Below are 24,270 nucleotides of genomic sequence, written 5' to 3'. Positions count from 1 at the left end.
CTGTTCCCTGATTTCAGAAAGTGGATTTTTTCTGGGACTTTCATTATTAGGCAAAAGGCCTTTTTCTCCCCACATGACAAGTGCAAAGCATTTCATCAATACACACTGGAAAAATAAGATAATGGCTTTCTTGATTGTGACAAGGAACGTGGGGAGATTTAATCTGAGCACTGAGTCAGGTCGAATCGCCTAAACTCCCTTTGGACACAATGTTATCGCGTTCACGCTTACATCATCACCCTCACGAATGATGCTGAGCAACGCAGCCCCCAACGTGGATCCACGCACCGCAGCGAGCTCCCGGGGAAGAAGGGAGAAACGACCACAAAGGTCCCGTTTTAGCATACGTCAGGCACTGAGAAGGATAAGTTTGATGTCTGGAGCGGAGGGAGAGATCTATTTTCAGTCGTTCCAACAGCAGGCACAGGCCTATCAGGACGCAGTCACTCTTAATATTCCACATGTGTGCCGAGAACTAGGGGTTGGAAGGCAGCACCGTGCAGCACACGCCTTCAAAAGCAAGGTACACGGACTGCTGTAACAAAGTAACAGGAGACAAAGCTTGCCTCCCTGACATGTTCAGAGCGACTTCCAGTTGAACAAGGTCCAACCTGCCCTTTACAACGCGGCGGTGCGCGGAAAACTCACCTAACGCTGCTCGGTGGAACACGCGCGGTGGTAACAACCACCCGGCCCTTTCTGGAGGTGCCGGTGCTCAGGGGGACATCAGTGTGAGCTGCCTGCGAGCACCGGCTGCACACAGCCGAACACGGGCTCTTGCTGCTCAGCGCTGCCCACCTGCTTCATGCGTATAAACCGGCCAAGGCGGAGGGATGCGGCAACAAACTGCTGCCTAGAGTGGAAATCGCTGTCTGAAGCCGCTACCGGACGGGATAATACGGGGCAGGGGGGGCAAATCTTAGCACGAATGAAGCCTTAGTGCTACTTCTCACCCCTGCTTGGGGATGCGCTATGAGCTCACCGCCAGTGCCCCTCCTCGGGGACGCCTGCTGTCACCGCCCCATAGGGTGATGACACGGGCACCCACCGCGTTTGTAGGACCACGAACTGCTTCAAAGACAAAAAACCAAGCCCCACAGTCCCAGGACGGCTTTGAGGGAAGACACGTGCCACAGGTGCCCTGCTCCGGGCCCTCCGCTCCTCACACCCTCCACGCCACAGCGGGGCCCACCGCCTCGCAGGGCCCCTCACAGGAGCCGGGAGGCACAGCGGGGCCGAGCCGGGAGGACGCGGACACCCCCCCTCAGGCCCGCCCTCGGAGCTGGCCCCACCATGGAGCCTCACCGGGGGGACGGCTGCGGGGCCGGGAGCGCCGGGGGGATCCCGGGGACGGAAGGGGGCTTCCCTCAGGCGCCGCGCCCGCGGCCCCTCCCCGCGGGCAGGGGGCGCTGTGACTCACCGCCAGGAGTGCCGAGGCGCGCTGCTCCCCCGCCGCCTGCTCGCCGTTGATGCCGCCGTTGCTGAGGAGGTGCTGGTGGTAGTCCGGCGGCGCGGCGCCGGTGCCCGCTGCGGTGCCCGGTCCGGCGGCGGTGGCGGCGGGCGCCTTGTGGTGCTTGCCGGCCTTGCGGGCGCCCTGCCCCTGCTGCACGAGGTGGAGGAGCTGCAAGGTGCTCTCCCGCTCGCGGTCGGAGCTCTCGGCGCGGCCCCGCTCGTAGCGCCCCTCGCAGCTGAGGTGGTGCTGGCGGCACACGGCGATGCGGGCCCGCAGCCGCTCCACGATGGCGCTGTGCACACGGGGCGCCGCCGGGCCCCCCCCCAGCAGCCCGGCCCCCAGCCCCGCGGCCTGGGGGGGAGCCGTGTCGCCCATCGCTGCCTGCCGGTCCTGGCCCTCCGGATGGGTCGGTGCTCACTGCCGCATGGAGACAGGCGGAGGAGGGGGGGGGGGGGAGAGGCGGGGGCAGCGGCGGGAGCCCGAGCCGGGGGCTGGCGGCGGGGCGGAGGGCGGTCAGCCCCGCGCCCCCGGCCCACCCCGACCCGGCCCCCGGGCGGTGACGGCCCCGCGGGGGGCTGACAGATCGGGGAGAGCGGGAGGACGGGGCAAAGGGGGGGCTCGTTAGGGTCGGGCCAGCATGGGCCGGACAGGGGACAGGGGGTCGGGGGACGCCCGGGGAGGGGGATACGGGGTTGGGGGGGGGGGGATCCGCCGGGGGAAGGAGGGCGGAAAAAAGATAAAGCGAGCCGCTGCCTCCGAAATGAATCCCCGTGCGAAGGAGATCTCCCTCGGGAAGGAGTGAGACTTGGCAGGTTTATTGGTTTTATTTCATTTCGGGGGAGCGGGGGGCTTACTCCTTGAAGTGGAAATTTAAGGCATGGCCGTGCTCGGCGGCACGGAGAGACCCCCGGCGGCCCGAAAATCCCGATTTGGTGGAGTGGGGGTTGGTGGTGGGTTGTTTTTTTTTTCTCTATTTATTTCTTTTTCCTAAAGTCTTTAGTAAATATGCAAATAAAGAGCCGGGAAAGGAGGTGGAGGCGGCTCGGGTTAGTTCAGTCTTTGTGCTTTCTCGTTTCTCTCGCCCGCTCTTTGCTGGCCACTCTTCGGTTTATCACCGTGTCCCAACTGTCTGCCGCTAAATTGTAGCTCCTCTAAAAATAAGAGAGACGGATCCCCCGGTCCGGAACAATGTCAGTCAGTGGACTTCCAGACCACGCTTCGCCTGCAGTTAATCCAGCCACTGGGTAAAATCCGTACTGCTTTCAGCGCTTATTTCCCCCCTTAGTAATAAAAGCAGCAAGCTACGAACCCAGGCAAAGAACTCCTCGCGTACTTTCCCTTATACTCCCAGATATTGAATAGTTTCAAGTACAGTTTCAAGAAAGGGGGGGAGAAAACAAGCTAAAAAGCCAGCCCCTCTTCAGACCGTAATTACAAACGCAGAGTTGCACTTACAAACTTCCAGCACTTTGCACCCAGAACCGTCCGGCCACTTTTCCTTTGTGTTTTTGTACGTTCCATCCCCGACCCGCTGGGGCGGCTGCTCGCCGGTGCGCTATCGGCGCTGCCTCCGCTGTCGCCGCCCGCTGCCGCCTGCCCGGGCTGCCCCTCGGCGCGGTGCGGCGCGGAGCGGGTCCGCGGTGCGCGGAGGCGGGGGGCGGGTGTCACCGGCGGCGCGGCCGCCGGGGAGGCCGTGGCGAGGCGCGGAGCCTCCCAGCGGCCGCGGAGGGGAGTCGGGCCGCTGCCGTCGCCGCTCCCCGGGAGGTATTTGCATGGGAGGAAGCCAAGGAAATCCCCTTTCCCCTCCTCGCTCTGTACCTGGGTGCGCTGAGCCGCCGCCGCGGAGCGCAGCCTCACGCTCTCCTTCCTCCCTCCCGGCGCCGAGACCTTCGGCCGAGCGAGTGCGAAGGAACCGGCCCTCGAATCAGCCGCGGCGCTGCGCTCCCCGACCGGCTGGATTCCTCTGGAGCAGGCGGTAGCAAAACAAGCGGTGCCTCCCCGGGCGCTCGCACGCACGGGACGGCCCCGGGACGCGGGAGCTGCGGACAGCGGGTCCGGAGCTGCTCCCGCACAGCCCCGGCCGTGCGCTTGTCCTGAACGAGCGCTCCGGGCAGAGCAGAGGTGGCCGCTGCTGCGAGACCGGGCCCCCGAAACCGGCCTTGCTGAGACGGGCGGCCGGCGGGGTGCTGGAGGTGAGCTGCGAGGGAGGCGGCAGGAATAGCCGGGAGCTGGCCGGCTGTGTTAAAGCAAGACGCCGTCGCGCTGCCGTGGTTCTATCTCTCGAATTCCCTAATACCTACCTGGGAAGAAAATTGCCCCCCCAAGCGTGCAGAGACACAGCCCCGATGGAAAGTCAGGAGTTAAGAGTCCCTAGAATAAGGGTGCATCATCTCATTTAGTGCTGCTGTGGGGCCAGTCATAAAAACACGAATTTCATCACATCATACCGGGAGCATTAAGTTGTGGGTGAGGAGGAACTAGTGATAACCCTCTCAGGTGGTTTTATCCCTTTCCAAGGTCATGCACATAAATACTTTGAATACCAATGATGAAATAATACATTCCTGGAGATTGCCCCCAAAATACATAGATCTGTGTCACTGGATATATATAGGAAGTGTAAAAGCCCATCCATGATCCCCATCTCCATGCTGGAACAAATACCCATGTGGGTCTCCAGGATCTGGCTCTGTGAGCACCAGCCAGAGCCTCCAGCACATTCAGATTTACCACAGCAAAGACGTGGATTCTTCTCTGTGGGACGAAGTGTGGGGAAGCCAGGTTTGTGGATGTGCTACCTTCAGAGGAAGGAAAAGATATTTTTGTCCAGCCTTGAACAACTGAGGAAGAGCAGGTTATTATTTGATAGACAACAGCACTGTGCATCTGTTGAGAACAATGGGCTGGCACAGGTGGAAAATAAAATGAAATTTTAATATTTGTAAAATAATGGGCAATGTTACCTTTGGTTCAGGCCTTGCTAGGGCTTTTATTCGGTCTTTACAGCTCAGATGTCAGTGCTGTGCTTAGGAGGGTCAGTCACAGAGTACACGTGTAACAGTAACACACGCGTCTCAGGGAGAAGAAGGAAGGATGTTTCAATGAAAATCTGGGCTGGGGTCTTCACGGTGGCTGTTTCAGTACTAAACCAGCGGTGCTGCTCCAGAAGGGACCAGGGTACCTGTGGGAGTTCTCCCTTTCTGACCTGAATTTGGAGAGCTCAAAGAATGATCTTTCAAAACGAAGATGTTTGTATTTTAACTCCAGAGGTTTAGGATGCATTTTTTGCCAAGCTGCATCTCATTTGCTATGTGGTTTGATACGGCCCTTTCAGGCGAGAGGCAGCTGGTCGCAGGGCAGCGCTGCAAGTCCCGGCAGTGGCTCAATACACAGCAAATGCTGCCCCTGGTGTTCCCGAGGAGGAAATGCCCCAAATCCGCGTTTCAGCTCTTCAGGTTTTGCCCAGGAGACCCTGGTGAACGTCCCCAGCCCTGGACACCGCTGTCACGTTTGGATTGGCTTGTTGTCAGTTTTCTTAAACTCAGTTCTTAACATTATTGTAACGATACAATAAACATCGTAGGCTTTCTAATACACGTGATAAAACATTAATGTAACAGGTCCTGAATAATTAATCACTTTTTCCTTCACTGATTTGTGACCACTTACCTGACACTGCACCCTCACACAAGCTGCCATGCCTGAGCATTCTTTTCTGTGTTAATCCCCTATTGCTATGGAAGATCTGAGTTCCCTTCAGCAGCAGTCTCTTCCAGAGCAGCAACACACTTGTGCTGGGTTCACAGCCAGGAATTCTCACCATAGACATCCCGTTGTGCTAATAACTTCCCAAAAATGGAACAAAGAGACTGTGATGAACCAGTGTTGCTTAAAAACTTGAGTATGTGCTCCAACCGAGGCACACGCGTCTTCATCTGTGTTTAGAATCGCTTCCAGGTTATATCAGCTCCAGCAGAATGGCACATACTTAATCAGTCCTATGGAGGATTTTGGAAACTGGACCTTTACAGCTTCAGCCACATCCATTATTTGCCTTTCAGCACAGGTTCTTGGCCGTTTCGAGCAACTGCAGTTACATGTACGTGTATTTCCTGGGGTATTCCTGGCCAGGCAGGCTCATGTGCCAGGCACAGCTCACCTGGTGAACTGTTTAACTTTGAGGCAGAGCCTGACTGTCTGACTACACCTGAGTAAGCTTTCTTGTCCTGAAGTTTTGGGCATAAGGTACATGCAATTACTGCTCTGTTTAAACTGTAAAATAAACAATCTTATGGCTTGTTTTACACACACACATACGCACCAGTCTTTTAATTAAGAATATAATCCCTGGAGTAATCTAAATTATACATGTCTACATCCTATTTAATAAACAGGGAAAAATAACCCAAACGACCCCATAGCATCACTTATTACTTAGAAAAAAATACCAAAATCGAGGGCAGTGGAGCCACTGGGGGGTTATTATCAGGTTCTTTCAATACCATTTCACATATTTCTCACATTATTCCCTGGCTGGTAGATCATACTTTCTTACATTCTTTTTGTATAACCTCTAAACCGAGATTAGGAATTGGTACTACTTCTTTCTCAAAGGAGAATCAGAAAGTCAACTTTATAAAACCTCTTTTGTGTGCACTGGAGTGGTATTGTATTTACACGTTTATCTAACACACCCACTCTGTTTATCCAGACAGACTTAAAAAAAGGATAAAAATACAAGTCTCCCTGTATCCAAATAAAAGCAAACCAGAGGAGGTAAGCATGGGAATTGCCTGAAAAACTGCTAGAAACACTGCTTTGGGAAACAGGCAATGACTTCACTGTCAGTAACAGCTATCTACTATTGATCCACAAAGACTTTCTTTCCCCAAACTGATAGACACAGTGAAAACTTTTCCTATTTTACTAGAAGAACTGGACACAGAACATAGACCGAGAAGAGCCTTCTCTCCCAGGAGTATATCACGTTAGTAACCCTGATCCTCTGCGTAAATACCTCATGTGAACTTTATCGTAACTGCAGTCTCCGGTTACAGAACTTCAACCAGAGCAGGTTATCGAAACATTGCAGGAACAAAAGTAATTTCCAAGTATGACCATTAATCACCCCTGCCAAGCCTAATCACCTACTGAGCTCTCTTCATTGTTCCATTAAGACAGGTACTTTATCTTAATTAGAACTACTACTTCAAAAATTAACACTAAAGACAATTAAAAATGGCCTAGCAGAACAAACCTTACATTCTCTCACCCCCTAACTCCATCAAATTCTCTAGTGTGGAAAAAGAAGTATGAAGGACCAGTCAGATTTCTGACTTTTTCCATCATTGGAAAGCCACACAGATTTTTTCTACCAGAAATACTGAGTACTTACATATACAGACACTCTATAGGGGTAATAGCCCCCTTTGCACTGCATGCTGTATAACCACCATTTACAGCCTGTCCTGAAAACTGGATCTGCAGTTTTACATGTAAGGTTCTTCTAGACAATCTTTTTGTTTGCTGTGGTGAAGACAAATGTAAGCGTGATGTCATGATGCTGCAGTCTCTGTCTTGCAGAAACTTTTCAGGTAAAACAACAGCCATAAAATACTTCTTTAAACCATGACACTCAATGAGGGCGATATCAAAGATGAAGAAAGACTATACCTGCTCAAACACTGTGTCAGCCCCTGCCAAGCCAAATCGAGTATTGGTTTCCTAATGAAATAGGAATCAGTGATGTTGATTTGAGGCACAGTCTTAGTCCAGCTGGTGATGTCACAGACAAGATTTATACACTGATGGAGGTGCTTTCTTCCAAGCAGCTCAGCAGGATACTTTTATATCCCTCTTAAAAAAAAACCCAGATCTGGAACAAAATGCCTGGGGGAACAAGAAGCTGAGAGCTCACACCTTTTAGGTTAATGAAGAGGAGGTGATAAAACGTGATTTGGGATGCGGTAGGTATCAAAAGATGAGTAAAACTAATCACCGGAACAATTCAGCAATTTTCTTTTTGATCACAATGTATGTAGTCTTGAAATAGCATCAGTAATCAGCGAGCCAAAATTTCACAAACTTATTTTGTAACTTGTCAGCAAGCAGTTCAAACGTGGCAAAATGAGAAATTGACCATTTTGACAGCAAAGATTTTAAATAAAAATCATACAGTCTTGAGAGTTTCCAGAAAATTCCAAAGGCAGCAGAAATTAAGATCAGTCAGGAAGGCTCTGAGGGGACATACTCCATTTCATGGTACAAACCTTAGTTAGTTCAGAACAGTGTTCCTTGGAAAGAATGAAGTTACACCAAGCATGAATCTTATTTTATTATTCTAAAGAAGCCAACAAAAGTATACAGAGGTTTTGTTAACAGAAGGAAGTGGGGCATCAAGGGACATTACCTTTCTTAAAAGGGATATATTTGAGATGGATTCCTGAGCACTTGCTTTGGTAACCAGGAAGAGAGGCATAAGATATATCAAATCTCAGAATATTTACATATCTTACAGTTCAGGTATGGAAATAATATCTGCAACATAAGTTTACTTAAGAGTAAGCCTCAATCTGTTCACTGGGATTTTTTATCTCAGTTTTATAAATCTTGTATCTGTATGGGGGACAAGGGAGAACCGATGATACTCGCTCACACTAATAGCACACAAACCATTGCTGCATTTGAACTGCTAAAATATAAGAGCAGTTCATTTCTTACAGTGAATGCTGGAAGAAGGGCACTGAACAACAAATCAGAGGTACAGTTTCTATGGTAAAATGTAGCAGATGTTCACCACTGCCTGGCAAATCAGTGTATCTGTTACCAGTAGAGGGGCAGAGCGAATGCAGGGATTTCTTCTGGACAAATCCATGAGAAGTAAGGTTTCAATTTCTTTGCTTCTGAGAGAGTAACTTGTTGAAAGAACACTTCTTATACTGGGGGGCCCGGACCAGATCACAGGACTGGAGGTGGGGTCTCATGACAGCTGAGTAGAGGGGGAGAATCACCTCCCTCAACCTGTTGGCCACACTCCTTTGGGTGCAACCCAGGATCCAGTTGGCTTTCTGGGCTGCAAGTGCACACTGCCAGGTCCCATCCAGCTTTCAAATTGGACAACACAGTACTTGACCTTTCCCAAAGCCTCAAAAATCTATGCCGGTGGCCCCCCAAAAGTCTGATTTGGGCTTCATGTGATTCAGGTAAGCCATGCATCAAGTTTCTGAGTAACTCCTATTTTCTGCTAAGCTATCCTGGAAAAATTCTTATCTCGCATGGCCACATTAATTCGTTCTCTTTAATTTTTTAGTTACTGCAAGTTGTTGCCATTAAGTTTGCACAACGTAATTTGATGTTTAAAATCTCAGTAAATTGCCCCAGCTGCTTATCAGAGGCAGCAACGTGGGCCCAAGTGTTCATTTAGAGGCTAAGCCAGACTTAGTCTGTGTGACGCCTATAATGTGACTCATCACCTACTCTCTAAAGAGAGGATGCCTGCTGTGCTGCAAACAGAGTTGGGACTGCAGAGTATTTCCTCTGTTGCCTTGCAACAGTCTATACTAACTCCTCAGAGGGGAAACAGATCTTTGCATTTGGGTCCTGTTTATTGTAACTACCATTCTAAGTGGTTGGACTTACTTGCAGACAATGAGCAACAACATAGATGCAAGCCATACATTCTCCTGTAACACAGCCTTCCATTTCCAAATGTACGTTCTTCAAAAGGTCTCAGTGTCTCCAATAACTGAAAGAGGACTACCAGGATGCTGGAGTGACCTCACTTGGAGTATTGTGTACAGTTCCGGTGTCCTCAACATAAAAAGGACATGGAACTGCTGGAACAAGTCCAGAGGGCCACAAGGACGGTCAGGCAGCTGGAGTACCTCCCGTATGAAGATAGGCTGAGAAAGTTGGGTCTGTTCAGCCTGGATAAGAGAAGGCTGCGTGGAGACCTCATAGCAGCCTTCCTGTATCTGAAGGGGGCCTACGAGGATGCTGGGGAGGGACTCTTCATTGGGGACTGTAGTGACAGGACAAGGGGTAACGGGTTAAAACTTAAACAGGGGAAGTTTAGATTGGATATAAGGAAGAAGTTCTTTACTGTGAGGGTGGTGAGGCACTGGAATGGGCTGCCCAGGGAAGCTGTGAATGCTCCATCCCTGGTGGTGTTCAAGGCCAGGTTGGACAGAGCCTTGGGTAACATGGTCTAGCGTGAGGTGTCCCTGCCCATGGCAGGGTGGTTGGAACTAGATGATCGTAAGGTCCTTTCCAACCCTAACTATTCCGTGATTCTATGATCTCCTGCCTTCCCTAAGATGCAGCTCAATATAAATAGGTGGAAGTTTTATTTCACGAATAAACAGATATTGAGATGTTATTTTTAAGAACAGAAGGAAGCCTATAGTGCAGTAAGGGTGGAAGGCCTGATTTGATAAAACTTTGGGTTATTATTGATGCAAATAAGACAAAAAAATACAGCAAATTCGCAAACAGTTGGTTAAAGGCATATGGATTTAAACATAACAGCGTAGAAAGAATCTTGAAGACCAAGCAGAGATAAAGTGCATACACATAAAGCAGGTCATTCAATTTTTTTATATATGTCTTTCAAAATGCTATGTGACCCTTAATCTATTCTCTCTTCTTGGAAACTGTCTGCATCATTCATGCAGTCTTCAAGATCAGTGTATCTCTGCAAATAAAATAAAAACTTATTATTTTATCAATGTTTCATAAGTGAATTACATAAAGACTGCTTCTTCTTGTTCTTCAATACATTAACAAGCATGCCAACAATTCAGATGTAATGATATTTGAAAGCTTGCTAAATACAATTGTACTACATGTTGTCTTAAAAATAGTTCATAAAGTGTTTCTGAATAATTCAAAGTACTTCAGCCTAAACAGAAGAGTAAAATAGTCTTGCTATGCCTCATGTATGCGTTCCCAATGCTTCTAAGTTACAGCCTGAGTTTGTGGTGTTGCTGCTGTCACATGAAATGGGAGCCTGCCCACCACAGCCCAGAGATCATGCAGCTGTCAGAAAGCTTCATGTCACAAGCTGACACAAACTCTGCGTGAGCGCAGCAGCATACCACTGTGAGAGAGACAGGGTCAGCAGAAGTGGATGAACAGTTAAGCTGAGTTGTATTACTGAAACCCTGTAATTCAGAAATGATCAATTAAATCAGACATTTTATCTCAGCTGGCTTTTATCTACTTGGAAAAGGATACATCAAAGAACTCAGTCGTACCTTCTGAATCCACCCACTGTCTTCCAACTGGCTGAAAAGACGTTCTACTGTGTCTTTGACTGGTTCATCTTCGAAACCATCCAACTTGGTAATGGAGCTGCAATGCAGGTATAACTTGTATTTGAAGTGCTTCAAATTATGGTAAACTCTTGTCCGATCTGCACACACCACACCAACTTCCAAAACCTAGGCCAAAGCGAACAAATCACACTGTGACAGAACTGCGATTTTCTTGACAATATAAAGAATGGCTAAGTCAGTCCAGTAAGATTTTACTTCAGTCTAGGAAAATGCTTTGAATAATGAAATAAACAGAATGACACCACATACATAAAATCAGCATAAACGCCATGTAGTTTTTACAGGCACAGCAGAATAATTTCTGAGCAAGCAGGCAGCCAGTGAGTCTGTGCAATGGCAGCTTATCACTACCATTTTCTTGCACGTACAACATTTTTATAGTTGGTAGTATCTCTCCTATCTCTTGGTGGAACTTCATTACAAAATCATTAACAATTTAGGCAACCATCATGTTGTGAAAGCAGAGGAAGAGAAATTATTTGATTGCTTCTGCTCAGTATGTACTACTTCCCAGAGACATGAAATACCAGTTTTAGCATTTTGTAGGGTAATAATATTCAATATTTTTTCAAAAAATACATATGGATACAAATAGACACACACCTAGAAACATGTATTTAATAAATATATAGAAAGATTGTCTTTCATAAAATTAAAATCAAAAACTGAGGGTTTATACAATGCAAATGTTAACCTGCAACTGCCTGGGAGGTATAGCTAGCCATAACACTAGAAATCAAAGCCTCTGCTGCATCTCCTACTTATCACCAGTTTTACTTCTACAATTTCTATGCAGAAAAGACACAACTGTCTCATTTAATAGTTTTCCTTACAGCAATCTTTATAGATAAACAAGTGGTAAATATGCATGTAAATACATAATCAGAGCACGGATTAGATTCATTATCATCTCTCAGAACTAACATTAAATACGGGCAAGTGTTTGCACGTATCTTGAACTCAGATGTTATTCAAGACGTTAAGTGGTAAGGAATACCTTAAAATACTGGGTAATATACTAACTGGTTACAAGAATCTTTGGCCATCCTAAATCTTCACAAAGAGTGGGTGAAATTGGAGGCATGGGGAGGGAGAAAGAATAAAAGTTCATCTGCACTTAAGGACAGATATTTTGCATTTCACAAGAGTGAGTTTTGTTCCATTTCTACAAGAGCAGGAGTTCAAGTACATACAATGGCAAATCAGAAGAGGAAATCTGTTCCCTGTGAATGACCACAGGTGCAACGATTACTACTCCCACCCATGGAGACAAAGCCTATTGGTAAGAAATCTACCTCTGGCTGGTTTTCAGAGGTCAGGTTTTCTACACTCAAAAGCAACATGATTAATACATGTGTAAAGAAAAATCAGCTCCTGATACATACAAGAGAAACTGATGTAGCTTTACCGAGAAAAAAAAGGTCCATGACCAAATGTTTGCATCTGTGAGCAGTTCCCCAAAACACCCAACCTACTTGGTATCTAGACCTACTGACCACGACAGCAACAGAAAAGCATTAATTATAATGATTTTATAAGCTACATTGATATTTATCGGTGTTATATATGTTCTTAAATATATGGATATACTCAGTTTCTTAAATATATCAACCAGCAGCTCAACTGATAAAAGCAGGCATAACATCACTGAAGTCAAGTCACACTCACTTAAAAGACCTTTTGATCTGATCTTCAGTAGATAGTTATTAACTGCAATTTTAACCATCTTGAGATCACAGAATCATAGAATAGTTTGGATTGGAAAAGACCTTAAGATCATCTAATTCCAACCCCCCTGCCATGGGCAGGGACACCTCACATTAAACCATCCCACCCAAGGCTCTGTCCAACCTGGCCTTGAACACCACCAGGGATGGAGCATTCACAGCTTCCCTGGGCAACGCATTTGAGTGCCTCAACACCCTTACAGTAAAGAATTTCTTCCTTATATCCAATCTAAACTTCCCCTGTTTAAGTGTTAACCTGTTACCCCTTGTCCATCACTACAGTCTGTAATGAAGAGTCCCTCCACAGCATCCTTAGAGGCCCTCTTCAGATACAGGAAGGCTGCTATGAGGTCTCCACGCAGCCTTCTCTTATCCAGGCTGAACAGACCCAACTTTCTCAGCCTATCTTCATACAGGAGGTGCTCCAGTCTCCTGATCATCCTCATGGACTCGTTCCTCTGGACTTGTTCCAACAGTTCCATGTCCTTTTTATGTTGAGGACACCAGAACTGCACACAATACTCCAGGTGAGGTCTCACAAGAGCAGAGTAGAGGGGCAGGATCACCTCCTTCAACCTGCTGGTCATGCTCCTTTTGATGCAGCCCAGGATACGGTTAGCTTTCTGGGCTGCGAGCTCACACTGCCGGCTCACGTTCAGTTTCTCATCAACCAACACCCCCAAGTCCTTCTCCGCAGGGCTGCTCTGAATAAAAAATCCCATCACTATGTTGAAAACCTCTACTGCTTTTGTACATGTACTTATGTACAGCTCCATTTTCTACTCTGCCCAAAACTGAAAAATTGTGTTTGGTGCTACAGGTGCTTCTGAATGTGCAAGACCTACCAACTAATGCATAACCTTGATTCACTCAGATTTCCAGAAGCACCATTCCAAATACTGAATCAAACAAGAACTGAGCTGTGGTGTTTCATAGGGCATTTCATAACTTTTCAAGTATCCCAAACAATGAGCTGCAGCATCTTGAACATTACGTGATGTAAAATAGAAGATAGTGTCTTGCATCCAACTGATGGTCCAGTTCTTCCCCTGCAACAACAGCTAGCAGGAGATATTTAGGAAGTTACTATATGATGCAGGATGAACACCAGATCAATCATAACATTACCATACAGCTTCTAAGAGTCAACAGTTAAGACAGTCTGTATCATCCCAACTATCAAGTTTTGTAAGTGTGGAAAAAGCTTCTCCAAGAACCTGTCTAATTCCTTTTGGGACTCACTAACACTTTTTGATTCCAAAGCATTTTATGGCAAGGAATTTTATAGTTCATTTATGCATGAGGTGTAAAGTATTTCCACCCTGGAGAAATGCCATAGCCAAATAGCTAAATATTGTATAATGTAATCATGTATTGTGTTTTTAAAGCAAGAAAGATTGTCTAAAAATACAATGCTATTTCCGAATGCAGCTTTGGAAAGAATCTCAGTACTGTACTCATGCTAATTTTTTCCTCTTAGTGACTCTGTCCTAATGCTTAACTTATCTCTTCAAGCTGGCCGTATCAGCCAAAGTTGTGTTAAATCACTTTGTATGGAATGCAAGAGCACAGCCTGACAACAGCACAACATGTAATGACTGAATCCATGTTCTCTAAGCATGATTACAGACAGAAACAGAACACCAAGACTAAGAGTAGAAAAGGGTTTACAATCCAGGTGACACAGGAGCAAAGAGGTGTGGGGGACACATATACTTCTAAACAATTCAATTCTTCCTGACCATGGAGGAATGAGAATTGGCACCCACACACAAGAATCACTGCAAGCTTAAGCAAAACTGGAACAGCTGTTTCTCTTCTCTTTCTATTGGCAAAACAGAATACTTGAGAGATGAGAGAAAAGGAAAGTTTTATGCAGAAGAGGAGGGCTGGAGGTCTGTTTTTGTTCTCTGCGCATCCACTTTTCTTGGGTATTTTCAAATAAAACTTTAGAAAACAATCCAACTATGTGCTTCCATTCAACCTGACCTGCCAGTGCTGAACCGCCTTCTCTTTCAGTCAATTAAGCTCCTGAAGTGCCAGTTTCATGTAGCTCTGTGCCTTTTCTCTTTTTTTCCTCCTTCTTTTTCCTCAGTTGGCAGGATGAGTTGATCAATGTGTTGCTAGCAGAACTTCAAACACTACTTGAGAACAGTGCTTTCAGCAGTCTAAATTACAGGTCACCATAAGAACATGAATGTTGCATTACAAAGGCACTATAGAAAGTTACTGGAAAGTGCTCAGTAACTCCATCTCCTGGATCTGTTGTACAGCCCCTGAGCTATATTGGCAGGCATCTTACCAGATGCTGGGGTACACAGGGTGTAAGAAAAAGCTCTCATTTTCTACTGTTAAGCTGAAGAGGACAAAAATGAACCAGGAAGTTAGTTCAATATTCAGTAGGATATTTCAAGTTTTTTTCCAAAGTGAAAAATAGTTAGTGCTTTATGTAGGACAACATTTGGACAGCAGAGAGGGAATTTCTACTGTTATTTCCCCACTTAAGTTGGATGTTGAGCAAAGATTAAATTCTTGTGCTAGTTCAATTATTTTTGGTTAGGTAAGTCACGCACTTCCTCACGAAAACCTGATCTATGTTTAGAGACCCATATGTAAGGAATAATGACTTTACAATGGAATGCGGTTATCAGTGCTAGTATGAGTGCCAAGGACTTACTTTTTTCCTGCAGTAATTGTGGGGAAAAGCCTTGCTGGAAAAGCCTAACTCTCTTAACTACCATGCACACAGACAAACTAAAGCAGAGTATGAACAACTGCTGCTCAGAAGGATTTGTCATCTATTTAAGAAAAATGGGAGCATAGATTTTCCCAGATTCTGCATTACACACAGAGCCCAGTATGACAACACTGTGAAAAGCACACTGGCACCCCTCAGATCCCGTAAGTTAGAATATTTGCAAAGATCTAAACAATACAGGCATGAGCTTCAGCAAGGTGTACTTCCAATTTGATGTGGGATTCACTTCATTTGTATATAAGAAATCCTATTATACCACATTTCAAAATATATTGTAAATATAACTTGTTCTGACATTGTCTTTTATTTTAGCAAATACTATGAGGAACTTGAGCTGTATTCAAAAATTATTTACACTCACAAAGAAAAGAAATACATCTTCTAAAGCTTCTGAAAACTTGGGTAACAGCTTGGTACACAACTAGCAATATTTTATTCTTGACAAATTGTGTGCTTTAAGTTACCATAAGGTCACAAATTACATTGTAAGAAGATCATATGCATACTTAATCATAACAATTCCTGGTAGCTGTAAATTTGAAGGGAAGATCCGTAAATATTAGGAACACCCACTATGTAACAACAGAAAAGGTGTGTTTCATTCCCAAAACAGAATTTAATCCAAAATGCCCTAGTAGAGATAACTGAGCGACAAAAACTTATCTTCTAGATTGGACACGTAATTCTGATAATGCAGTAATGAGAAAAAGGCTCTAATGAAACATATTGAAGTAATTAGGAACAAGTCTCCTCAAAACGAGATCAGTAATTCTGCCCAAGAGGGTCATGGAGTCTCCCTCTTCGGAGACATTCAAACCTGCCTGGAAACATTCCTGTGTAACCTGCTCTAGGTGGCCCTGCCTTGGCAGGGGGCTGGATTAGATACTCTCCAGAGGTCCCTTCCAAACCTAATGATTCTGTGAATTTCAAGTGTCAATGCAACTGAGATGTCAAGATACTTTGTCCTGAATGAAGAGATACATGGTAAAGAGTGGATGTGAAAAAATCCAAAGCATGAAGCCATAAATTCTGAATAGGGTGCAATTGGACTATGAGAATGAGAGTGGCACTATTCACTCACTGCTCTGACCTACAGCAAACAAGAACTACTGGAGTGTACATGGGTGCTCCAAATCATCCAGGCACAGTAGGCACAGAATTAGCACATCTAGTGACTCAATGCAGAACAAACCTCACGTGCAACAAAACAGAAAACACAATCATTCAATGGAGATGATTGTTATACAGAAAGTTAATTTTATAATATTTCTGAAAGATAATCAATGCAAGATTCCTGCTGGGAAAGTCTTACGGGCATTACAGGCACACACAAAGGCTTTCAAATGATCCTATTGCAGTGAAAAGGCATTCTGATATTTAGAATATAGGTAAATCTCAGGCAAATGTCATTCTTGATTTAAAACCCCAGACTCAGGCATCGGATCTATTCAAGATATAAAACAGTTACAGTATTTCTCCTTGGTGAAACCTGGTATTCCAGGCATGTTCAGAGCATCACAGTTGTATAATTTCTTCTGGTCTTCCTTTCTTTAAGATTTGCATTCATTTTAGGATTTTGAGTCTTCTATTAAATGTGCTCTGGCCAAACAAAAAGCTACTTAGAAATAACTGACTGGGTGCTCATATCAGCACTCTGGTTAGTATGTGTAACTTCATGCATGCTTTCAGCCTCTTTGACACACGGTTTCAGATTGCCTTCCCCTGTGCCACAAAAGACAAGCATGCTGAGTAGGATGTGCAGGATGGCAGGTACCTAGTTGGCTTGCCCTAGATGACACTCAGACTAGATTTGAGATTAGAAATTGAGAAATTTGAAGCAGAGAAAAAATTGAGGCAAATGTCAATTTTGACTTGAGGGTGAGAGGTATCAATAAACCCTATTGTACGTCTTTTTGATCATGAAGTCCAGCTCACAACTGGGTATACTTGCTAGCGCTTACCATAGTGCAAGTACATGTGCTGCACCAGATGCTAATATTAAGTGGCAAAAGTTGGAAGGAAACAGCACGTCAATCACTGTGATGCAGGCAAAAAGAAAGGGCATAGAAACTCATCGCATTTATTTTCTTTGTCAGACTTAGGTTTACCCAAGGATACCTTTCATTAGTGCTTTCCCAACATATAAGAGAGGCTGGGGGAGAGGCATACACCTCTATTCACCCTCTCAAGTTTTGTAGCAACTTCCTTCATAATTCCTAGCTAAATACAGGAATATACTTCTCCAGACTGCAAAATGGTCATATTTTTAAAAATTAATAGGGTTTAGACATGGAAGTGCAGTGGCTTAACTCCTGTCTTCAGCACTACAGACATTAGATGTGTTGATAGGATTTCTATTCTTTGTATGATTTTCTGTAACATGAGACAAAGCTTAATAATCATATAGGATGCTTGTTTGAAGTTACCTGTTTGTCATCTGACATGAAGTCATCTGTTTCCAGTGTTCTGCTATTATAAAGCTTTCCAGAGAGCAGCACATTAAACTTACAATAACGATTCAATTCACAGGCATGACAAGACATGTATTTTGGACTTTTCAAGGTTATCTGAACATTCGGGTAACAATCCACACGCTCCTGAAAAAGAGATTTCAAGTAACATTAAAGAATTCTCTTGAACTGAAAGACGCCTGAAATAGGCTGCTGAGTATTGCTGACACAAGATTAGTGTCAGAGAAGGCAAGGAGATTAAAAATTTTAAGTCTTTCATCATTAAGTTGTAAACATGTACCTCCTCAATCATTTTCCAATATTTCACTCAGTGTTAGTTCATTAATACTTTCTTTTAGCTTCAGACCTAAGGAATGGATTCTGCATCTTTGCACTTATTTTAATCTTACCTCCTTTGTTTTTTTTGGAGAGGGTGGGTGTGCAACTGTATCAGTTGGTCTGCTTCAAATAAATACACTGTGCATCTCGACTGGCCACACTATTATTACAGTGACATAAGGTTACCCTATTACACTAATACTATTCCAGCAATTTGTATACAATGACTGGGGTACTCTATATTCACTTCAGGGTTTTTTTAAGCAGTAGAAGGTTCATTATGAACATACTGGTTTATCTTTTTTGCGAGAGGAGGAAGAAATTCTGTTACAACATTTAGCAGGTAACAAAAAATCTCAAAAAGTCATCTGCTGAATTAGCAGAAGCAGCATTCACATAATTGAGAAGAGATTCTGTTCTGTCACCTGAATACTTATTAGGTTATAAACATATAAAATACTTCTGATATAAATATCAGAATAATCAGAATAAATAACAGAAGCATCAAAACAAGTTACATAAGTTAAAGAATGACTTTCTATTAAAAATGAGTATATGTATATATACACGCAGGACTTATTGTATCTTTACAGAGAATTACAGTATAACACCCCCCCACCCCACCCCATCAGTAATAGTATGATTTGGAGCCCACTTCTCTCTTGAAAGTAGAAGCTACATACCTTGTATCGATCTTTCCAGCGACTTCCAGAGACTAAGTTCTCAAGACGAGGCTGAATGAAACGGTCATCCAAATAATGAAGTGAGAGCAACATATCCTGTGCATACTTCTTATGTCTTGTTCCATCTGTTAATTGAGAGTTGTTATTAATTTGCTGCTAACTCTATGTTGTACAAGTTTCTTCAAATAAAATTTTCAAGGACATTATGCTTCTGCTTGCTAAGAACTAGGAATTATTTTATTAGATTACCCCTGAATACATTTGCTACTGTTATCCATAAAAGTGATCCATGCAGCTTTGATAAAATGACATATTTAATTATTTTAAAAGTCTGTGTCACAAGAGGTACATGAGTAAACTCTACAATCAATATTACAGTGAAAAGCTGGCATCCCAAATGAAGAGCCATTCACTCAATCCTATTTATAAGAATGGAAAAGTGGGGAGGGAAAATAAGTGTTCTGCTTTTTGTCCAGTTTATGTAAGCGTTCATAATGTATAAGGGAAGAGACTACAATCTACAAAAACAAATAGCTCTGAGCTGCTTCACAGAAATTCTGACAACTCTCTTCATCACTTAGAAAGAGCATGCAGGAACTGGCCTTTACATTACAGCAGCACAGGCAGATGCCTTGAGTTAATCAGTATAAGTACTCTTAAATACTTACTAAACAAAGAAATAAAGGAATGTGAGGATGGGTAAACCCACCACTACTCCACAACTGTCTCCCAAACATGTGCTGGACTCTAGGAATTAAACTGGACTTTCATAGGTCTAAGCTAATTCATACTATCTTGAGCTTCAGCATGTACAGACATGCAAGTCAATTCAGTTACTTTCCCGTGTCTTTTAGCAATGCTGTTATCAAAGGAAACACAACCAAGATGGACTACTGGCTATCTAGCTTTTTATATAAAACCAGTTAATTGTCATTATCATTACAGGCACCATAATTACAAATGTTTTTCCATATACGCTTTACACATTTTCAGTAAATCAGCTATGCTAAGAGCTTGAAGAGGCTGTGACAGACCATAAAGAAATCCGTCACAATAAAAAAGCAAGCCTGCACTTGATTCAAACTCAGTCAGATATTCACTTCCATTAACTCAGAAAAAATCCACTCTATGTTATAAAATACACCTTTGTAATGCTGGGTTGCGTTCATACTATACCATGTTCTTCAGAAAGACCTTCAGAATACAACTTCCAACTCACCCACACCGATCTACTTCCAGCACCGTGGCAATAAGTTGTTAGTTTTACAGAGCAGATACAGTTTGAAATAGAAGGAAGCTATTACAACATCAGTTTGGCAAAGTTTACTTATTACTTTCCATAAGCTTGTTTTTACTGGGTAAAACAAAACAGAACTAACACCTGAAAGAACTAGCAGTTGTAGATGAAAGACATTTTTAGCTCCAGGAATAAAGAGCCTTTATTCTGAAGTCTCTGGTATACTTCAGTTTCTCTGTTCTCTCTAGCTCCTGATGACACCAAAACTTCCTCTCTTTGGCACTGTGCTGACTCCTTCCACAACCTGATGCTGACAATCCTCTCCCATTAATCCCATCGTTACAGTGCTTCTGAAACTACGTGTGAGGTTGCCATTCAACCCCACTAGGCCAAGTGCCAAAAAGCATTTCCTCAGCAAGAACAAGGCCAGAAGTACTGACTGCCACTGAAATTTATCTGAAAACATGAATGTTTAAAGAAAAGAATAATAAAAAAAAAAAAAAAAATCAGATACAGAATAATCTCCATAAATAAAATTATTTATTATCTATCAAATTCCTCAGAAAAAGCTATGAAGCATGTGAAATTATGACAGATCAGCTGGTCTCGCAATGTTTTCCTTGAGATATCTACTTCGAAATTAATTTTGCTTTCATGCTAGAACTGTTATTGCTGATCAGTAAGACAGAAACACTTCCCTAAATCTCAGAATGCCTCCTAGGCTTAAAGGAATTAAGTCTACACATTTTTCCATGATTACTCTATCCCTTTTCAGAAAGATTTCCCGCTGCCCCCAAGTCAGAGAGCAGCAAAACCAAAACCAGATCTCAGGACTCACAGGACTATAATCAGGAGACACATCTTTCCCTAGAATAAATGCCTTTGTATAACTTTGAATGCACTATTGTATTATTTAATGTGATTTACTTACCATATAATGAGCTCAGAAAAGTGTCATCAATTGCATTTATGAGGAAAGCCTTTACTATTCTTTTGAAGTGTACATAATGATCACAGCGAGATACTGGGAAGAAAGCAATATAACCAGAGTTTACCAAAAAAGAAAAGAAGTAAGCAATGTTACAAGTCCTCTAAGAGTAATTCTTTTCTGCCATTATCATAAATTTAGAATTTTAAAGTCATTTAAAACTGGCTTTAAAACTCATTTCAATATACCACATCCACATCTTTAAGACCTTGTTTTTACATAGTGCTTCTCATCCCAAAGATCTTAAAAAATTTCAGCATTTTTAAGTCACACATCCTTTCAGCAAGAAGAGCTACAAGCATTAAAAGAAGAAAATAATTCTATGAATAGCAGGAAATAATGCAAACCAGAGAAGGACAGGCTTATTGTTTTGGTTTTGTTGTTCTTTTTTCTTTTTTCTAATTTGCTTTCAAATACAAACAATTCTGCTCAGGTCTTTACTGTGGAAAAAATAACACATCTGTGACCATCTACACCAGTGCCGACTGTTCTGTCAGTACATACCTGCTTCTGAACAAAATACACAAGAAGATAACCAGCATAAAGTTGTGTTTCAGATCCCTCTGCTCCATCCAGATACCAGTTTTTACAAAAGAAAAACTTGGAAAGTTTGCTCACTTTCTGCAGTTTGGCTGAAAACATCTCCTAAATTCAGAACCCCACCCCCAGAGACTTGTGCTCCTCCATCAAATGAAAATACCTTAAAAAAAGAAATTAATAAAAATCCCAAGTCTCCAAAACCCCAAACTCATGGCAAGAATTTTACATCAATCTCCAGAATATGGCCAGAATTAACACAGCTGCTCTCAGCATACATCATAAGATGGTGGACGCTTTTAGGCCTCCACAGGAATGACTGCATCATAGGTAGTTTATTTCATCCTAAATCAGACAAACTTAAAAAAACTGCAATAGGGTTTCTCTTTCTTCCCTCCAAATCATATCCTCCCTTTAATAAGATACAAAAAGACTGTAAAAATTTACTGTGGAAATCAGAGTACTTCCACAACAAATTCAAGCCTTTTAGGAATCTGCTTTTAAACTATGCTATCCTATGTCATTTTTATTTTCACTCAATTAGTATTTATTACATCACTACAAGCAAGCTGTACATACAGAATTGTCACTAGTTTTGATCTTACAGTGTGGGATGTAGTTTGCCAGCAAACTATTCAGTTCCTTGTGTTGTGCCTCGTTTTCACCCGTTACATGCTCTGTGTCATCATCGTCATCATCATCTTCTTCCTCTACTATAAAATCTTTCAAGCTGTTGCAGTCAGTTTCACTACCTTCTGTGGGTGTGAGGGGCAAGTGAAAGAATGGCTCCTCCTCTACTTCTGCTTCACTATTAGAATCCTAAGGAAATTTAAAAAAGTATTTCAAAAACAAGAATTTTCAGTATTTGCAGTGACAAAATACTACGTATACTGGATAAGATTTTTGACCTTCTAATTACACCTTCTGTTCAATTAACAGGAAATACTGTTTCCAAAAAAGACATCATTCCATGCTAGAGGACAATTACTTGGCCATCTCCATGTATCTCTCTTCAGGCTATTTGTAGGAATTAAGCTAACATAAGATCTTTAAGTTACTTCAGCAGGTATTTTGCTTCTTGATAAAAATAACTTGATGGTCCTCTCACGCTAAGGAAGAGAGTCCTCTTCATGATACAGAAGTATTTCCTTTCTGACTATGTAGAGAAGATACCTGCATTCTAAGCTGCTTAGTCATCAGAATGCCTGAAAGAGCAAATGAAAGGAAATTTTTAATGCTTCAGTGATTAAAATTAAACCAAAGAAAGGTTTTCAGCAGTCAATATTGTTTTCTCGTTAATGTGACAATTGTTAAAATGTGACAGAACTACTGATTAGTCAGAAATAAAAAACCTCAAATAAAATCCCACTGATTTATATCAATTTGATTTTATATCCATTTTATATCCCTATTCTATGATTCTATGATTTGTCTTCCCTTACATTCAGTATTTTCTCCAATTGAATTTCAAAGGTAAAATCCAGACCTCACAATTTTCACTTCTGCTGGACCTCCAGGTTGTTCTTTGTCTTGCAAGTTGTTTCAATTTTGCAAACACTTTCTGTTTCTTATTAGTAGAATCATTTTCTGTAGAGCAGGTTTTATCAGGTTGTAGTTCTCTGGAATTCTCATCTTCATCTATTATACAGCGGCGCTTGGCAAAAACTTTTCTAACAAGTATGTCACTGTCCTCGCTTTCATCATCACTGTCATACAAGACAGATGAGTTCAACCTTTTGCGCTTTCCAGGCACAACACACTCCTCATCCTCACTACTATCTGTTACTTCCCCATCGTGGCTTTTCTCTTCATGATCTGAAAGGCTGTTCTTCACAGCAGTTTCATCTTTGTCATCTACTTCATCTTCTGATGTACTAGGCTCTTCCTCCTCAGAGGTACCCGAGGATTCATCACTGCTGTCAAGTAGTATGAGCTCCCTCTTAGTGCGTCTCCAATCAACTCGGGATTTGGATGATGACAGTTCTGTTGCTGCTGTTTTAGTTCTTGTTTCATACCTTCTGACAACTTTTTTTATCTCCATTGGAAGGCTGTAACAACACACCTAAATATATGCAAGTAAAATAGAACACTTACTACATTATGCCATTAAAAAGAGAAAGAAAAAAAAAAAGTACAAGGGCATATGTATTTTGCCACACACACTTACAACTTAGTATCGTTAACAGACACACTCAGAAATCAGCACCAACCAAAACCAAGCATGCACAGTAACTTATGTAGAGGACATGCCTTACTCAAAAGGAAGATGAAGAGCAGAACTACCCACACCCAGCACGAATGAACGGTAAAAACCAGGCATGGAGTGCAGCTACAGGCCCCATCCTCCCTCCACACTGGCAGCAAGCCTACACCTGAGGCAGCCAGCCTCCCTGCCCCTGAGCTGTGCACCGCTCCTCCGGGACCACCCTCAGCAGACCCCACAGAGAAGCGGCCCCAGCTGGAAGGAACCACCCCACGCAAGCTGGAGGGCCCAATCCTCCCGACCCCGCCGCTATGCCCAGCGCGGCACTGAGGCGAAGCGACAGCACAGGGAGCGCCGGTCCCGGGCGAGCTGAGCTCCCCCCGCCGGCCCAGCCGCCATGGCGCACACACACCTCGCCCCGTCCCCCAGCGCCCGCTACCTTTACTGTTACCGTTCCCGCGCTCCGGCGCCGGAGCCGCTGAGGCGAGACTCCGCCCTCCAGCGCTCCGCGCGCCGCGATTGGCCATCGCCGCTGCCACTCAGCAGCCGCGTGTTTACGG

General features: G+C 43.7%; 2 protein-coding genes across 9 annotated transcripts in view; both read right to left on the bottom strand.

Moving 5' to 3' along the window:
* MAML2 (mastermind like transcriptional coactivator 2) overlaps window positions 1–3,854 on the bottom strand; it is a 215,954-nt gene extending 212,100 nt beyond the window's left edge. The window contains exons 1-2 of one of the 5 annotated variants that reach the window (XM_065678720.1): window positions 3,272–3,854; window positions 1,421–2,733 (exon numbers count right to left, since the gene is read on the bottom strand). In XM_065678720.1, the coding sequence (XP_065534792.1) occupies window positions 1,421–1,828 (408 nt within the window). In that variant the 5' untranslated portion in view covers window positions 1,829–2,733; window positions 3,272–3,854. Of the gene's footprint in view, window positions 1–1,420; window positions 2,734–2,908; window positions 3,123–3,271 lie in introns of those variants that run through there. The other 4 variants (XM_065678723.1, XM_065678719.1, XM_065678721.1 and 1 more) reach the window with 4 other exon arrangements.
* Window positions 3,855–7,768: 3,914 nt separating this feature from the next.
* Window positions 7,769–24,226, bottom strand: CCDC82 (coiled-coil domain containing 82). Of its 4 annotated transcripts, none has more exons than XM_065678714.1 (8): window positions 24,150–24,226; window positions 22,994–23,569; window positions 22,113–22,326; window positions 20,914–21,006; window positions 18,746–18,870; window positions 17,700–17,870; window positions 10,708–10,893; window positions 7,769–10,145 (listed from the first exon to the last, which is right to left on the bottom strand). In XM_065678714.1, the coding sequence occupies exons 2-8, from the start codon at window positions 23,546–23,548 to the stop codon at window positions 10,080–10,082; spliced, it is 1,410 nt and encodes a 469-aa protein (XP_065534786.1). In that variant the 5' UTR covers window positions 23,549–23,569; window positions 24,150–24,226; the 3' UTR covers window positions 7,769–10,079. The 4 variants fall into 4 exon arrangements, with proteins under 4 accessions (XP_065534786.1, XP_065534787.1, XP_065534788.1 ...); XM_065678715.1 differs by having other exon boundaries at window positions 24,162–24,204; XM_065678716.1 differs by lacking the exon at window positions 24,150–24,226 and adding an exon at window positions 24,123–24,142.
* Between the last annotated feature and the right edge of the window lie 44 nt (window positions 24,227–24,270).

The sequence above is a fragment of the Lathamus discolor genome, chromosome 4, assembly GCF_037157495.1.
Source record: "Lathamus discolor isolate bLatDis1 chromosome 4, bLatDis1.hap1, whole genome shotgun sequence".
NCBI classification, from domain to species: Eukaryota; Metazoa; Chordata; class Aves; order Psittaciformes; family Psittacidae; genus Lathamus; species Lathamus discolor.
This window is presented reverse-complemented; position numbering and strand designations above follow the sequence as displayed.

Coding starts and splice junctions, on each gene's coding strand:
- CCDC82 (XM_065678714.1), bottom strand. CDS start 23,548: ATGGAGATAAAAAAAGTTGTCAGAAGGTATGAAACAAGAACTAAAACA. Junction 17,871..18,745: donor GCTGGAAAGATCGATACAAG/GTATGTAGCTTC, acceptor TCTCTTTTTCAG/GAGCGTGTGGATTGTTACCC. Junction 10,894..17,699: donor TCATGTCAGATGACAAACAG/GTAACTTCAAAC, acceptor GCTTTGGCCTAG/GTTTTGGAAGTTGGTGTGGT.